General features: G+C 46.0%; 1 protein-coding gene across 5 annotated transcripts in view; it reads left to right on the plus strand.

Annotated features, from left to right (window-relative positions):
• The first annotated feature begins 230 nt into the window (after positions 1-230).
• Positions 231-17,080, plus strand: part of LOC122228786 (protein argonaute-1) — a 37,947-nt gene continuing 21,097 nt past the window's right edge. For 4 of the 5 annotated variants that reach the window (XR_006206750.1, XR_006206749.1, XR_006206751.1 and 1 more), the window contains exons 1-11: positions 231-412; positions 5,523-5,706; positions 9,142-9,262; positions 9,698-9,879; positions 10,281-10,417; positions 10,642-10,776; positions 10,927-11,014; positions 11,624-11,771; positions 15,560-15,679; positions 16,045-16,167; positions 16,305-16,438. Coding sequence is in view for 2 of the 5 variants with exons in the window: in XM_042954120.1 (XP_042810054.1) it covers positions 388-412; positions 5,523-5,706; positions 9,142-9,262; positions 9,698-9,879; positions 10,281-10,417; positions 10,642-10,776; positions 10,927-11,014; positions 11,624-11,771; positions 15,560-15,679; positions 16,045-16,167; positions 16,305-16,438 (1,397 nt within the window). In the remaining 3 variants the exon portion in view is untranslated. The remainder of the gene's footprint in view (positions 413-5,522; positions 5,707-9,141; positions 9,263-9,697; positions 9,880-10,280; positions 10,418-10,641; positions 10,777-10,926; positions 11,015-11,623; positions 11,772-15,559; positions 15,680-16,044; positions 16,168-16,304; positions 16,439-17,080) is intronic. The other variant, XM_042954121.1, reaches the window with a different exon arrangement.

The following is a 17,080-nucleotide window of genomic DNA, read 5'->3' on the forward strand; positions in this document are numbered from 1 at the left end:
GCGCCTCTACCGGAGCCCTCCCGCCAGGCTGCATGGCGATGGGTGACCGCCAGGGGCCGCTGCCTCGGGTCCCCGGTGCTCCCGCCCCTCTCCATTGGCCTTTGTTGCCGTCGGAGCGCCCCGCTTGACTCGTTCCCGTCCGCCCCCTGGGCCTGGCGGTCGCGCCTGCGCACTGGCAGCTGGCCGGGCGCTCGCTGGGGGAGCTGCTGCAGGCTCCGCGGCGGCGGCGGCAACGGAGGCTGCGGGGGCAGCGGCGCGAGCGGCCGGGCTTGGGGGGGGTGCCGAGCCCGGCCCGGAAGCCCGAGCAGCTAGAGTGCTGGGTACCTAGGCCCCTCACTCTGGACTCCACAGTCTCCGGGCCGCCTGACCTCCACACGGGTATATGGGATGGAAGCGGGACCCTCGGGAGCAGGTAAGGGCCCCTGGGAGTGGGAGACGGTGAGTGTCCCCAAGGACCGAGGGAATTCCCGCGTGAAGAGCAGGATTTCCGAGTGAGGGGAGGTTTCCTGAGTGAGGAGAGGGGCTTTTATGGGATGGGGGGCCCAGTTTGAAGGTGGCTGTGTGCAGTTCCGGGGGAAACCTTGTGAAGGAAGCCCTGAGACGCGGGCCGTTTATCAAAGCCGTTTATCCCACTCCTAGAGGTGGGAAGTAATCAGGCAGAAGGGCCTGAATGCACGTAAGGACTCCGAGAGATCCTGGGAGGCCTAGGGAGAGGCCCGGCAGGTGGCAGGGGGCGGGCTCCAGGTGTCCAGAATAGGAGGGGGTCACACAGATGGGCCCAGTGCTGCTGCATGCCGGGGGCGGGGGCTCATCCAGGCTGGGCTGGGCTACTGTCTCTTGGGAGAAGGCGCCAGAGCTGGGCTATGAGCTCCGCCCCAGCCGGGCCTGACGCGGGGGCGAGGGTCAGGGGGCGGTGGGTGGGGATCCAGTCCCGGGATTCCCCCCGTTGAGTCTGGGGAGCTGGAGCGGAGGCGCCTGAGCATGCGCGAAGGTGGCAACTTGAAGGGGCTGCCCGAAGTGGTGGGGGCGTGGCTGCCCGAATCCCCCCACCCCCCACCCCGCCTGATTTGGCTTGGAAAAAGGAGCCCGCTGATGGGATGCATTCTCTAAGGTTAAGCTGGCAGAGTGCAAATGGAAATTATCCCCTTCCCCATCTTTGGGGCTCTTACACTTGATCTTGGAAACCCTCAGTCACAATTTGCCAAGAACGGGTTGAAGGAAACTGCCAAAGTGCCGCCTTATGTCACTGGGATGAGGAATGACTAGGACCAAGGCAATGTTCTGGCGGCGAGTCCTCCTTAGAAAAGGTGTTGGTTACTGAGGGACCAAGGCCGGGACCAGGTTTACCTGAAAGGGGTTGTCTGCCTGGTTTCCTCGTTTGTGGTCCAATAGTTTGTAGACATGGGATCTTTTAATCCAAAGGTTATGATTTTTCCATTGAAATGTCTCCTCAGGTGATAGCCTAATGTCTTTCTATATTTTGTGGCTTCTGTTCCCCACTGGGTATTTTTTCTTTTTCCTCTCTCTGCTCCCAAGAAACTGTCAAGGCCATGACATTAGACCCAAGGTTGCCAAGCTTGCCCTTTGTTTGGGGGAGGGGGAATCCCAGGTGGTAGCCTTAACTCCCTGGTATTTACAAGCAATCAGGAGGAAAGGAGATGAAAACAGGAGAAATTGGGGTAGGATTGCCTCAAGAAGACCAGAGTCTCCAGGATAGGCTGTGGGGTAGTGGGACTTGCTGTGTCCTAGGTCTTTTTACCCTTTGATCAGAGGAGCATTCTGGATCTGGGAATCCTTTAGGTCTTGTCTCACTACCTCCTTCTATTTGCTCTAGAGGTGGATATAGGATTTCTATTTAGGACATGAATTTCATTTCTGGTGGAAGAATCTCATTTATGCCAGATCTTAACTTCCTCAAGGAAATAGCTCCTACCAACGTACCCAAGTTATCCGTTTAGTGATCTGCAAGTACTTTGTGACCACTTTCCCCAAAACAAAAGCAACCTTGTAAAGGCTATGTAGGTAGGTCTTCAGGTAGAGTGCAGGGAGCAACTGACTTCAGAAAACTACTTCCTCCTTCCCTCTGGCTTCTTTCTCCATTCTAGGAACTCTCCTGGTTTTCTAGGCTGGAGACTATTTGCAGCAACCTGTGTACTAGAGTAGGAGGAGGTCACAGAGGTCCAGATGGATTGCTGGGAGCTGGCACTCATATCAAACTGCTCATGATTTCTCCTGATGAATTCCTAATGGACTCTGGGGTGATGAAGAAATGGACTTTTTTGTTTGTTACAAGAGATAAACTTCTAGGGAAGGGACTAGAGCCTGGTATCTGGAGTTGGCTGTAGCTTAGTGGGACAGGCTTTGCCTCTTCAAAAGGTGTATTTGGAATTCAGTCTGGAAGCTGTGAATGGCAGGAGCCTATAACTGCCTGCTTCCTAGGCCCAGACTTTTCTCTTGGAAGTTGGAGGACACAGTACACAAAACTAAAGGTATTGGTGCTGGCTTCACTGGACTTATGTCCCAGTGTGTTTTCTGTGCTCAGGTGTGTTCCACTCACATATACTGGATTGGAAGCTCCAGGAGGGTAGAGGTAATGTCTGATTTATCTGTGGAAATAGTGAGTGTCTAGGCCCTGAAACGAAGTACACATTTAGTAATTGAATCACATTCCAGTGTGAACATAAATGGTTAAGCACATATATGGATATCTAATAAGTTGCGTATATTCATGTGTGGACAAATTCTTTTTCGGAGAGATTGGCCTCTTAATCTTTGCTTACTGGATGGCTACCCCAGCCTTGAGTTTGTGTTTTGAATAGGCAGTCTGGCTCCTTAGGAGGTATGTGGGCCTCAGAACTACAGGGAAGGAATCTCTGAGCCAGACCTTTCAGCTCTGTTACTTTTCCTTCTCAGGGCTGGTTGGGATGGGGGAGGAGGAGTGTCCTTTTCATGGCCCCTCCCTCCTTGCTTTTGTCTGCAAGGAAGGGCCCCGCCCCTTTCCCCCAAGGCCCAAGCTTTGTCCTCTGTGCTGGGGCCCTCATCTGCATCACAAAGTGGCCGTCTGTCCCTGTCTGGGTTTGAAGGGAAGTGTCTCCCTTTCTCAGACTAAAAGCTGGGGGCAGGGTGGGGTAAGGGGAGGACTTTGTACAGCTCTAAGGCTTGCAGGGGGATGGGATGGGAGAGAGGTTCTCCCTTTTGCCTTCCCTAGTTTGGGGATGAAAGGGAAGGTGGGGGTTCTCCTGTTTTCCTAAAGCTTCCTTGGAGTGGAGGGTGCCTAAGGCTGAATTTGGTGTGTAGTCCTATTTCTGGGGAAGAGAAGCCTTTGAGGCTAGAGTGTCTGTCCCATCCCCCATTATTTCTACCCAGCCCCCAACTCTAGGGTATGTCTTTTTCCCAAGACTCCACAAATGATTATTCAGCCTGGGAGGCTAAGGAGATGAATGGAACATGAAAACTTGGGGAGGGGAAGGGTGTCTCTTACATCCACCAGGATGTTTATCTTGTTCAGGGTTTATAATTGTTTTTGAGCAGTTTGCAGGTGTTTTGTGTTTGTGTGCTATACATGCTTGTGTGTTCTTTGTGGTGTGTCTGAGGATCTGTTTGTTCATTCATTTATTGCCTGTATGTTGAACACCTATATGCTAGGAGGCAAGATACAGTCCTTGCTCTTGAATAATTCACAATCTAGGGTGGTGTGGGGTATGCATATAAAGGTAAACTGTCTAGGTGTAAGTGTGTGTTTAGGTGTGTATGACAGGAGTGTGTCTGCATCTATCTATTGCTTGTGTGCAATTTCTGTCCAGCTCTTTCTGGGATAGGCACCCAGGTGCTAGTTAGTAGTTAGGCTTTCACTTCCCCATATGGCTGAGTCCTTGAAGGCCTTTTTCCCCCAGGCTGAGCCTTCATTTTTCTGTCTGTGTTTCCCTGTCTGCAGAGTGGGGCTGGGCTTGACAGGTGGTCAGAAGGAGACACAGCAGCTTAGCCCTGGGAATCGTGCCCCTCCCGTGAATGGTTCTGACCTCTTCCTGACCCCTTAGCTGAGGATATGCCCCATCCCCCCAGCCTGGCCGACTGTGAAAGCAGAGCTCTGGTGTTGGGAGGTTCTGGGCTAGTTTATCCCTCTCTCCTCCCACCTGGGCTGGTCCTCTAATGGCAAGGACAATAGTAGCTATGGACAAAGGCTTCTCTTAGACAGCTTCCCTTTTTACTCCCTTTCCCCTCAAGCTAGAAAATAAAACCAGGGGCAGCAACCTAGCTGGTGGGAAGAGAGGAAAAGCAGTGGGAGCTGGCCTTGCCCTAGCCTTTTCCCAAAGGGCCTGCTCTATCTTGAAATTGATCCCTTCTGCTACTGTCTGGGCCCTCTGTGTGGAAGGAGCTATGGCTGTGGAGAGCACCTTGTATTCTCCTTCCTGAAACAAGTATCTCATTATTCTCTAGCATGCTAATGGCCACCTCTCCTTCCCAAGTCCTCTACTGTAGCCTACTCTTGCCTCATTCTCCTGTGTTCTGCCAGTCTTCATTCCCTAGCTTTTTCTTTTGAACTTTTTTATTTATTGTCTCCCCAACTGCAGCCTTATTTCTTACTCACCTTCCCAACTCTAACCTATATGTTGCCCAGGCCCTAACTCCAGCCTTCCCCCCTTCCAAGATCAAGCCTCTTTCTGCTCTGACTTCCAATTGTGGCTCTTTGTCAGCTCCCTATTTCAGCCTGTCTCCTTTCTTTTGTCTCCAAACTCTGTTTTTTTAAAGCCTTTTCTGCTTTTTTGTCTCTCCAACCTCAGCCTTTCAGTGGCCTCAATCCTTTCTAAAACACTGTCTCCCCTCACATCTCCCTAGCCTGACCTTCTTTGGATCTTCCTCCCACCTACATTGCACAGGAGCATTAAGATGTTGCTGTTTCATGTTCAGGATGGTAATGAGTGAAGAGAGCATCTGGCTGGCAGAGAAGACAAGAATTCTTGGTCTACTAGATACCTGATGGAGCCAGGTGTCTTACTCTAAAATAAGGAAGAAAGTTTTATTATTGGGAGCCAGATTTAGCCTCTCTACTTGACATATAATAGGAACGTATTAAATATTCACATGAATTTAAGGTAGATGACAAAGATAATTTTCCTAACTGGAGAGAGGTTTTTAAAAAAATGAATATGGAGAGACACGTAGTGACCCAGTTGGTTAAGCGTTCAACTTCAGCTCAGGTCATGATCTAACACTTCATGAATTTGAGTCCTCCATTTGAGCAGTGTAGAGCCTGCTTCAGATCCTCTGTCTCCCTTTCTCTCTGCTCCTCCCTTGCTCTCTCTCTCTCTCTCTCTCAAAAATAAAGAAACATAAAAAAAAACCCAAAAAAACAAAACACATGGATTGACCGAGCCAGTGGAACCCTTCAGTTGGGTTGGGTAGGCAGGAAAGAAGCTTCCCCTATACTTTCCTGTTCCTCTTCTGGGAGGCTTTGTGCCTTCTTTGATCAGAATGGTAAGGAGATGCCAGACTCTACCCTCACCAGCGTCTTTGTCTTGTAGCTGCAGGCGCCTACCTGCCCCCCCTGCAGCAGGTGTTCCAGGCACCTCGCCGGCCTGGCATTGGCACTGTGGGGAAACCAATCAAGCTTCTGGCCAATTACTTTGAGGTGGATATACCTAAGATTGACGTCTACCACTACGAAGTGGATATCAAGCCGGATAAGTGTCCTCGCAGAGTCAACCGGTAAGTGATACACATCTAAGCCACCAAGTCCAGGAGTCTTTACTTTCCTGAGTCTCAGAATCTTGAGAGGATCCAGAGAAAACTGGTAGGGTATGATATCACCAGATTCAAGGAAGTTTTTGAGGAGGTTTAGGTAAGGTAAATGTTGAAAAATATCATTGAATTTGGCTCTGTGGAGATAACTGGTGCCTTTTGCAGAGCAGTTTTAGCAGATTAGTTGGGCTAGTAATCTATAGTCAGTTGAGGGATCAATGGAAGGTAATGTAGTAGGTATTGTGAGAGCAGATTGCCTTTTCTAGATAGCTTACAGTGAAGCATGTGGAGAGAATATGTTGGTTAGAGAGGATTTATAGAGGTCAAGTACAATGTGTTGCATGTTGCAGTGTTTGTTAAAATGAATGAATGAAAAGTTTTTAAGAATGAGACGTGGATATGCTTATAAACTGAGGAGAAGTTGTTGGAGAAAGAGGTTAAAGGTACAGGACAGAGAGGAGATGAATGAGTTTCCACTCATTGCTAAGTCAGGAGGACATTACAGGATACATAGTTGGAGGAATTAGCCTTAGAAGAAGCAATATTTCTTTACCAAATTAACTAATTTCATTATTATTTGAAAACTACATATGTACAAAGTAAGAAAAAAGTTAAAATATTAAAAAAAGAATAGCAGTGAAAAATATCTCCTCTTATACTCTGGTCTCTAGTCCCTGAGTCCCTTTCCCTAGAGGCATTCATTGTTACCATTCTTGAGTATGTTTCCATATATTTTTGTATGCATATGCAAGCATGTGTGTATATAGAACATTTTTTAAATGCACAAAATGTAGAACCCTATATGCCTTGTTCTGCACCTTTTTTCCACTGAACAGTATGTATCAGTACATGCATATCTGCCTTTTGCATAGCATCATAGATATTCCATTGAATGGATGTATTATAACTTATTTAATAAATCTGTTGAGGAACATTTAGGTTTAGCTTAAACTTTTGCTACAAAAGTGAAACTGTTGGATATTATTAAATATAGATACATTTTTTGCACTCAAATATGAATGTATCTATAGGATAAAGTTCTAAGAGTAGAATTGCTGGCATAATACTTGGAAAAATTTTGAGGGGTGCCTGGGTGGCTCAGTTGGTTAAGCGTCTGAGTTCAGGTCAGGTCATGATCTGGAGGTTTGGAGTTTGAGCCCCACATTGGGCTTTGGGCTGACCGCTTGGAGCCTGAAGCCTGCTTCGGATTCTGTATGTGTGTGTGTCTCTCTCTCCACCTCTGCTCTGCTCATGCTCATGCTCTGTCTCTCTCTCAAAAATAAACATTAAAAAATTTTTTTGAGGAACACCTGGGTAGCTCAGTCGGTTAGCATTTGAGTCTTGATTTCAGCTCGGGTTGTGATCTTATGTTTTGTGGATTTGAGCCCCACGTTGGGCTCTGTGCTGACAGTGCAGAGCCTGCTTGGGATTCTTTCTCTCCCTGTCTCTGCTGCTGCCCCCTCCACCCCCATTAAATAAATAAACTTAAAAAAGAAAGAGAAATTTTGAGATATTACCAATTTTTGTTTTAGGGTAAGTTGTACCAATTTATACTCCCATCATCAAAGTATCAGAGTGCCCCTTCCCATAACTGCACCCATCCAGTATATTGGATTTTTTGACCTTTGGAATTATGATAAGTAGAAAATTATATCTTGGTCCAGTTTTATTTTCTAAAAAATTTTTAAAGTAATCGCTGTGCCCATTTTGGGGCTTGAACTCACAAACCTGAGATCAAGAGTTGCATGTTCTACTGACTGAGCCAGCCAGGTGCCCCAGTCTTGGTCTAATTTTAAATTGTGTTTCTCTAATGAGTGAAGTTGAACGTATTTTCATATTTTTAAAAATTATATATGGAAGGGAAATTTCAAATGTGAGAGGAAAAATAGGAAAAGAGGTGTGCATATGTACATATGTTTATATGTCTGGGAACTTGAAGGTATCCTTGCCTATTTTGTGCTATACTATTTAGTAATTAGAGGTGTTTTGTTTTGTTGTTGTTGTTTTTAATGTTTGTTAATTTTTGAGAGAGGGCACAAGCTGGAGAGGGGCAAAGAGAGAGGGAGACAAGATCTGAGGCAGGCTCTGCACTGTCAGCACAGAGCCCCATGCTGGGCTTGAACCGATAAACTGTGAAATCATGACCTGAGCTGAAGTCCTGAGCAGGATAGGGACAGAGAAAGAGGGAGACACAGAATCTGAAGCAGGCCCCAGGCTCTGAGCTGTTGGTGCAGAGCCTGACACGGGACTCGAACTCACGAGCCGTGAGATCATGACCTGAGCTGAAGTCAGAGGCTTAACTGACTGAGCCACCCAGGTGCCCCTAGAGTTGCTTTTTGATTGGAGGTAGGAATGGGTTCTGGGGTTAGAGGGTAGAGGAGAAAGTTTGGCAGTCTGTAAGGAATGAAAGTGATTAGGGACATTAAAGAGATTGATCGGTAGCACTAAAGCCTAATTGGGATTGAAACCATGTGCTTATAGTTGCTTACAATGTACAATTTGAGTCTTTTTATCAGTAGTATTTAAGAGCTTTGGTTTAGAAAGTGAAGAGGTCAGATAGTTGGATGGATGGTATTTTGAAGGCTAGATGGGCACTCTGGGATCTTAGTGGCAGAGGACAGGAAGTGAAATCAAGAAAGAGATGATAATGAGGTGATAGTGGGGTGGTAGGACTAAGGGCTTCAGAGAGATGGACAAGATGGGGTTCTTCTTCCATAGTTTAGTCCTATTCTAATTCAGATCTCGTCCTCTTTACCTTTTTTGTTTTTTTTTAATGTTTATTTTTTGAGAGAGACAAAGCATGAGTGTGGGAGGAGCAGAGAGAGAGGTAGTTGCAGAATCTGAAGCAGGCTCCAGACTTTGAGCAGTCAGCACAGAGCCTGACATGGGGCTTGACCTCACCAACTGTGAGATCATGACCTGAGCCGAAGTCGGACATTCAACCGACTGAGCCACCCAGGCGTCCCTCATCTACCTTTTATATGTCTCAGCTCAGGGATTGGAGCTGTCTGGATTCTATTCCTGATTCTAGATAGACCCTGGGAGTAATCCCCTTTCCCCTCTGCCTCCTTCTCTGCTCAGAAGGCACTCGTACCTACCTACTCTTTTAGATCCTTCAGAGTCTTGAGATCCTCTAGAGATCTGAGAACCAGAAGCATCCCTTGATAGCTTGTTAGAACTGTAGAATTTCAGGCTTTGCTCTAGACTTGAATTAGAATCTCCATTGTAATAAAATCTCCAGGTGATTCATATGAATGTTGATGTTTGAGAAGCACTGCTATAGAGTAGATGAGATTAGAGTAGCTGTTAGGAGGGGATGGACATTACCTGAACGTTGAATTACTTCCAAGAGCTTGAAGTAGTAGTCTCTCAGCTTCTACAGGCTGCTCCTATCCCCCACAGGGAAGTGGTGGAATACATGGTCCAGCATTTCAAGCCTCAGATCTTTGGTGATCGCAAACCTGTGTATGATGGGAAGAAGAACATTTACACTGTCACAGCACTGCCCATTGGCAATGAACGGGTAAGTTGGGAGTCAGACTAGACCTGTGTCAGGGATCTGGGGTGGGACAGAACTCGTTTAAGCCTATTAGAGTTTGGCAGTCTAGAAATCCTTTTCATCTTTTATGATGAGAAAGTGTGTATTAGGGTGAGGGATGGGTAGATGCTGATGTTTATTTAGCTTACTGTATGTCTGTCCCTACCCAAACAGACTGAGATTAGACTTAAAATAGACCTAAAGGACTTCTGCTAGGTGTGGTTGAGAGGGACAGAAGCACTGAACTAAGGTGGCTAGAGACTAAACAGCTGAATTTCCTCTGAAGTCTTCACTGTGAGCCCCTGTCGGTTTAAGGAGCAGATTCTTGGCAGATCTGTGTGGTTGGGGACAGTTGGGGCAACACCAGGAATGTTGGATTGTTGGAAAGCATTGACAATCCTTCACTCCTTTCTTTTGAAGGTTGACTTTGAGGTGACAATCCCTGGGGAAGGGAAGGATCGAATCTTCAAGGTTTCCATCAAGTGGCTGGCTATTGTTAGCTGGCGCATGCTCCATGAGGCCCTGGTTAGTGGCCAGATCCCTGTTCCCTTGGAGTCTGTGCAAGCCCTGGATGTGGCCATGAGGCACCTGGCATCCATGAGGTACTGGGTGTAGTTAGTATCTGGGCTAGTAGTGGTGGCAGAACTGCTATGTGGGGTTGGGGGGTAAAATGAGCACATACTAAGGTCCCACAGTATGCCTTTCAAATAAAACATTCTTTGAAGCCCTACCATATGCCAAGTGGTATGCATATACATTTAGGTGGTTTAAAGCCTTGGCCCTGTCCCTTTTAGATATCTTTGGACCTTCACCCCATCTGTCCCTGCAGGACAGAGAAAGGATAGAGACTTGCACAAGGTCAGTCATACAACTAGTAAAGGATCAGAGCTGGAATTAAAGCCCTGGTGTCCTGCCTTCCAGGCCAGGGCTCCTCCGTGCCCAGGATGCCTCACAGGGTGGGGGCCTGTGCCCGAGGGACCAGTTCTCTGCCTGTCCCTGCCAGGTACACCCCCGTGGGCCGCTCCTTCTTCTCACCGCCTGAGGGCTACTACCACCCGCTGGGGGGTGGGCGCGAGGTCTGGTTCGGCTTTCACCAGTCTGTGCGCCCTGCCATGTGGAAGATGATGCTCAACATTGACGGTGAGTGGGGAGAGCTATGGAGCCAGGGGCACCCTGAGTCCAGTGACCACACTCCCAGCCTCATCCCTCCCAGCTCTGCAACCACACTCCTAGTCTAATCCCTAAAGCCCTGGTACCCCTCCCCCATCCCGATACCCTATAATGAAGAGGGTGTAAAGAACAGTGCCTCCATTTATACTGAAAGACTGAACCTAAGTTGAGCTCTACCCACCCTGTCCCCACAGTCTCAGCCACTGCCTTCTATAAGGCGCAGCCAGTGATTGAGTTCATGTGTGAGGTGCTGGACATCAGGAACATAGATGAGCAGCCCAAACCCCTCACGGACTCTCAGCGTGTACGCTTCACCAAGGAGATCAAAGGTGAGGACCCAACCAGGTGGGGAAGGGAAACGGCACTACTTTCTCTTTAGTCCTAAAAGGAAATCCCCTTGGGATATGTTCAGGGGAGAGGCCAAGCCTGGTTGCATGAACAGCCTTTTCCAACCTTGACTGGCAGTGTGTGTATCCCAGGTCTGAAGGTGGAAGTGACCCACTGTGGACAGATGAAGAGGAAATACCGTGTGTGTAATGTTACCCGCCGCCCTGCCAGCCATCAGACGTGAGTTGACAGGCTGCTAAGCCATACCATTAGTGGAAGAGAGCTGATATTTCAGCATACTCCTTTCACTTCCTGTGCCCTCCCCCATTGGTCCTGAGGATGAGCCCTGTTTTTCAAGATAAACTTTGGTATCCCTCCTCCAACCTTCCCAGATCCTTGATACTCTCCTTACCATTTTTACCTTCTTGGTCTCCACCTCTCCTCCTTGGTCCTTTATTATGGAGCAGGAGTCTTCCCCTGACTGCTGTCTCAGTTCTGTTCTTTCTCAACTTACTCTTCCACCTGAAAGAGAAAGCTAGGCTCCTGGGCTCATTCCATCTACCTTCTTGACCTTAGACTACTGGTCTGTGAGTGCCTATTGGATACTGGGCTTTATGCTCAGCACTAGAAATGCAAATGAGTCAGATATGGTCTTGACTGTTGTGGAACTTGCCTCTCAAATCTTTGGCTTTACTCTGGGAGCCCTGTATTGCCTGCTTTCCCACGAGTGGCAATGCTCAAAGAGTCTGGATAGGGATGAAGCCAAGGCTGGGACTTCCCATGGTTGTAAGTCTAAAGAGGTGGGATTAAATGCTGGGCCCTGACACCTTCTTCCCTTCGCCCAAACAGGTTTCCCTTGCAGTTGGAGAGTGGACAGACTGTGGAGTGCACAGTGGCACAGTATTTCAAGCAGAAATATAACCTTCAGCTCAAGTATCCCCACCTGCCCTGCCTGCAAGTTGGCCAGGAACAAAAGCATACCTACCTGCCCCTAGAGGTGAGGCTGCCAAGTAATGGCTGGGCTGGAGAACAAGCATTGTACCTGTGCACTAATCATAAGAGTTCTGTTCTTCCATTCGTAGTCTCTTACTCTCATTTTGAAGTTAGGAAAATTGACATTCTGAGAGGCATGAGGTCATTCTGTGAAATGTAGGCCCCATTCTTACCTGCTACGTTCTTTCATTATCCCTCATCCTGCTCTCATGTTCTTTCAGGACTGCCAGGCAGAGGTAAAAGCTGTGTTTACTATTTAATAAATAATTAGTTCATTCAGGACAGATATTTCAGATACCCACATTCATGTCCTTTTAATTTCTCTTACCCTGTCTGGAGCTGGGGATCCTAAATGACCTAGAGATGTAAGTATACCTTATTTTGCAGAAAATGGAGATAGGTATTACCTATAATGTGAATTCTATTCATGTTATCAATGTGATGATCAATGTGTCCTTTTGAAAAAGTTTTAGTCCCAAGATTGATCGTATTTTTATGCTTCAGACCTTTGAAATCCTGCAATTAAAGAATAGTAATGCTATTTAAGCCATAGAATACAAATGCAGAGTCATTGGGCTATATTTGATTTGGTATACACACACTAGCCAAAATGTCTTTGGAGAAATTATTGCTGACTACTTCATTGTTTAGTCTAGTGCTACCCAAAATGTGGTCTGTAGACCAATAGCATAGATATTACCTGGGTAGGAGCTTGTTTGAAATGCAGAATCTTAGGTTCCACCTAGAACTATTGAATCAAAATCTGTCTTAACAGAATCCAAAGAGGACTCATGAACGTTAAAATTGGAGAAGCACTAACCTAGAATGACATCTTACTCTGTTCCCATAGCAGGAGTCAGATAGCTGGGACCAAAGCTCAAGCCTTCTGTGAGCTTCTAGGATTAAAAAAAAAAAATTTTTTTTATGTTGATTTCATTTTTGAGAGACAGAGAGAGACAGAGTGCAAATGAGGGAAGGGCAGAGAGAGAGGGAGACACAATTCAGAGAAGGCCGCAAGCTCTGAGCTGTCAGCACAGAGCCTGATGCAGGGCTCAAAGCCGTGAACTGCAAGATCATGACCTGAGCCAAAGTCAGATGCTTAACTGACTGAACCACCCAGGAGCCCCTAGGATTTTAGAACTAGCCAGAGGGAATTAGGCTGAGAAGCGATGAGATCCCAAAACCCAAGAACTCTGACTTTAGTTAATAGCTGGTGATACATGGAAAGTGAGAGGAAGGCAGTATGTTCTTTTGAGGTGTAAACAAGAGTCTTCAGGGACAATCCCAGCTTAGGCTATCTACTGTAAGCTAAATTATGTTAAATATATTGTCAGCAAATTAACATTACTTTTGTTGAAACATTAGTTTCCAAGGGGAATAATTTATATAATGTATATTTTTATTCTTGTTGTTTGTTTATTTAACAAATATTTATTGAGCTCCTACCGTGTGTCATATGCTCTTTTAGGTGCTGGGAATGTAGAGATTAACAAGACAGACAAGGTCCCTGCTGTCACGGAGCTTACGTTCTAGAAGGGGGAGATAGACAATAAATTGATAAATAAGATAGTTTCAGATGGTGGTAAGTGGTATAAGAATAATAAAACAGATTAAGGGGATAGAGGTAAAGGAGGAGGGGGTTGGAGAGCCACTTTAGTTATTGTACTCAGGGAGGTCCTTTTGTAGGAGACATTTGAGTCCTAAACTATGAGACAGAACCAATCTCGTAATAACCTGAGGAAAGAACCTTTCAGGCAGGAGGTAAATAATAAGTACAAAGGTTCTAAAGCAGCAGGGAACTTGGATTTTTTGAGAAATAGAGAGAAGGCCATAGTGGCTGGCGTGTGGTATATGAGGGGAAAAGTAGTAGGGGATGATTTCAGAGAGAGGTACAGGGTCTTATCATGTAGGCTTTTATAGCCAGGTGGATTTTTTTAAGAATAACTTTATCGAAATATAATCCATATACCATAAAATTTACCCTCTTCAAATGTACAATTCAGTGGTTTTTAGTATATTCAGAGTCGTATAACCATCATCATTATCTGATTGTAAAACATTTTCATCATCCCCAGAAGAAAACCCATACCCATTAGCAGTCACTTACATTCCTACTCTCTACCAACCAGCCCCTAGTAACCACTAATCTATTTCTGTCTTTGTGCATTTGTCTATTATGGACATTTCATATGAATGGAATTATATGTGGCTTTCTTTTGACTGGCATATTCACTTAGCATAATGTCTTCAAGGTTCATTATACTGTAGCATGTGTCAGGATTTTCCTCCTTTTTAAGGCTGAATAATATTCTATGTATATACCACTTTTAAAAAAATGCCTTCATTCATTGATGGACACTTAGGTTGTTTCTACTTGTTTAGCTGTTATGAATAATGCTGCTATGATTATATGTGTACAGTATTCATTCTAGTCTCTGCTTTCACTTTTTTTGAGTATATACTCAGAAGTGGATTTACTGAATCATGGTAATTCTGTGTTTAATTTTTTGAGGAATCCCCATACTGTTTTCTACAGTGGCTGTACCATTTTACATTCCACCAGCAATGCACAAGAGTTTCAATTTCTCCACATCCTTGCTTTTAGTCTTTTCTTAGTGTTGATTCTGTAGCTGAAATCATCAATCAAGAATGCTACAACTTTAAGGTGCTTTTAAGAGAGCAACCTTGTAATTTTTGACAATTCTGGATTTTTATTAATTGAATTGACTAATTTGTGTATTCTTTGGGATATGGAACTTAAAGGCAGGTGACTTTGTTCTGCGTTTCCCTCTCATTGTTCAGCATGAAGTTTGGAAATTAGAAGGAAAACCAGCACTTACATAGTGTTGGCCCTGTGGGAACAAGTTATATATTTCATTTTGTCTGAATCCTCACAGCAACCCCCATAGATAGCTAATGCTTTCTCCCATGGCTGAAATTAAAGAAGCATAGTCTCAGAGTAGTTAAGAGACCTGCCCAAGGTAATATCACCTAGAAATGGCAAAGCTGGGCTTCAGATTCAAATCTTCCCAACCTGCTGGCTCTCTCTACTCTCCAAAAAGGCTTCCTGTTCATGGCATCCTGAATATAGTATATTGGGGAATGGAAGTCTTTCACATTGCTAGAAAGTCTTTTCTGATCTCCACTGTGTTCTCTTGGGCCCCAAACAGAGGAACACATGACAGGATATTCCTCACACCAACAGAGGATGCTGTCAGCCAACTGAGACAGTGGTTTCTGTAGTCCAGGGCTCAGTGATCATCTGTAGGCTGGGGCTCAAGCATTAAGAATCATTTCTAGTTTTCCTGGTGAGTTGCAGGGGAGCAACTGACTGCTTGTCACCATTGGAGAGCTGTCTATTACCTTAAGAATCCAGTTTGTGTACATTGAGTTTTTTAGTATGCAGAAGAGCTGTTTACTGGGTCATTTGGTAAATAATAATTTATGCTAGAGTTTACTGAGTGTTTACTGTGTTCCAGAATTGTACTCAGTCCTTTAAGTGCTTTATTTTATTTAGTCTCCAAACAGCCCTATGAGTTTGTTTCTGTTCTCCCCAATTAACATGAGACCTGGGCCCGGATCTGGCTCTGGATCCCAACCTCTTAATGACAAAGTGGCTATATTGCCTTTGTATTGCAAGTGGATATTTTCTAACTTACCTATCTCTGCACAGGGGATTTTGCAGTCCCGTTCCCAGGGCTGACAGCCAAGGTCTCTTCCCTTATTGTGGGGCTCTGGGTACAGGGTGGACTGTACTCAAGCCAGAGCTACCTGTCCTTCTCGTTTCCTCAGGTCTGTAACATTGTGGCTGGGCAGCGCTGCATTAAGAAGTTGACCGACAACCAGACTTCGACCATGATAAAGGCTACAGCTAGGTCGGCCCCAGACAGACAGGAGGAGATTAGCCGCCTGGTCAGTAGGGCTGCAGAGAAATGTATGCTTGGTTGCTCAGTCATTGGGGCCCCTGGTAGCATAGATGCTTTTCTGCCTTGGCAGGATCCTCAGGAGAACACAAGTCTGGATTTCTTGCCTGGGATTCCATAGGACTGCTCTTGTTTCTTGACCCTGTAGCTACTTGGCTTCCTATTTCTTTTTCCCTCCTGTATTACTTCCCTGTGTTATCCACTCCCACTTACTTCATTTTCCACTTTCCCCCTTTTTTAGGGCTATTACTTGCCAGCCCCACCTGCTCTTCAGGGCTTTCTCCTTGGGACCCAGAGGGTGAGCAGTATTGCCAAGCTGCTGCTCCCCTGAGATCCCCTTCTTTTGTCTTACAGATGAAGAATGCCAGCTACAATCTAGATCCCTACATCCAGGAATTTGGGATCAAAGTGAAGGATGACATGACGGAGGTGACAGGGCGAGTGCTGCCGGCGCCCATCTTGCAGTACGGCGGCCGGGTGAGCAGGGTCAGGGCCAGACAACATCTCTGGGGCATATGGTGGGGGGAGTTGGGTTATGTTTCCAGGGGCTTTTGTTCCCCTACTCACCTGGCTCTACTGAGGCTCACCTGGACGCCCCCTCTGCCTATCCCCAGAACCGGGCCATTGCCACACCTAATCAGGGTGTCTGGGACATGCGGGGAAAACAGTTCTACAATGGGATTGAGATCAAAGTCTGGGCCATCGCCTGCTTCGCACCCCAAAAGCAGTGTCGAGAAGAGGTGCTCAAGTAAGGAGGGTTGGGTGTATGGGTGGAAGGGTGGGAAGGACCTTAGAGCTGCCTACCTTCCCCTATCCACAAAGAGCCAAGATTTGTTCTGTAGTCTTCTTTCTGACTTTTGACCCTGCTTCCCTGTTCTTTCTGGCTCAAACTTTTACCTGCTCCTTTTCTGTCCATCTGTGGTCAGAAGTCTTGATGAGGAGCTGTATCTGTGTCAGAGATGATTTCAGGGCATGAATCTCCTGAGGGGGGCCTGAATTATTTTATTGTTATAATTATTAACATTGGTAGTAAATAATAGTAGTGATGACCATAGTGTTGTACCAGCACCATACCTAATTTTATGTTCTCTCATTTCATCTTCACAGTGAGTAGGTGGTGGTATTTCCATTTTCAGGAAACTGAGGCTCAAAGAGTATCTTGTACAAGGTTTGCATATCAAGAAAGTGTCAGAGTTGGGATCAAATTAGATCTGAGGTTTCTAAGTTTCTATTCCTCATTGGAAACAAAAGGTTCTCTGAGCTATTCTCTCCTATGCATACAATTTTTTCATTCAAGTCCAAGTGACCTGAATTAGATGAACATGAGTTGTAAGGGCCTCTTAGCTACCTGTGGCTGAGAGACTAGGAATAGATGACAGCAATGAAGAAA

The sequence above is a fragment of the Panthera leo genome, chromosome C1 (assembly GCF_018350215.1).
Source record: "Panthera leo isolate Ple1 chromosome C1, P.leo_Ple1_pat1.1, whole genome shotgun sequence".
Taxonomy (NCBI): Eukaryota; Metazoa; Chordata; class Mammalia; order Carnivora; family Felidae; genus Panthera; species Panthera leo.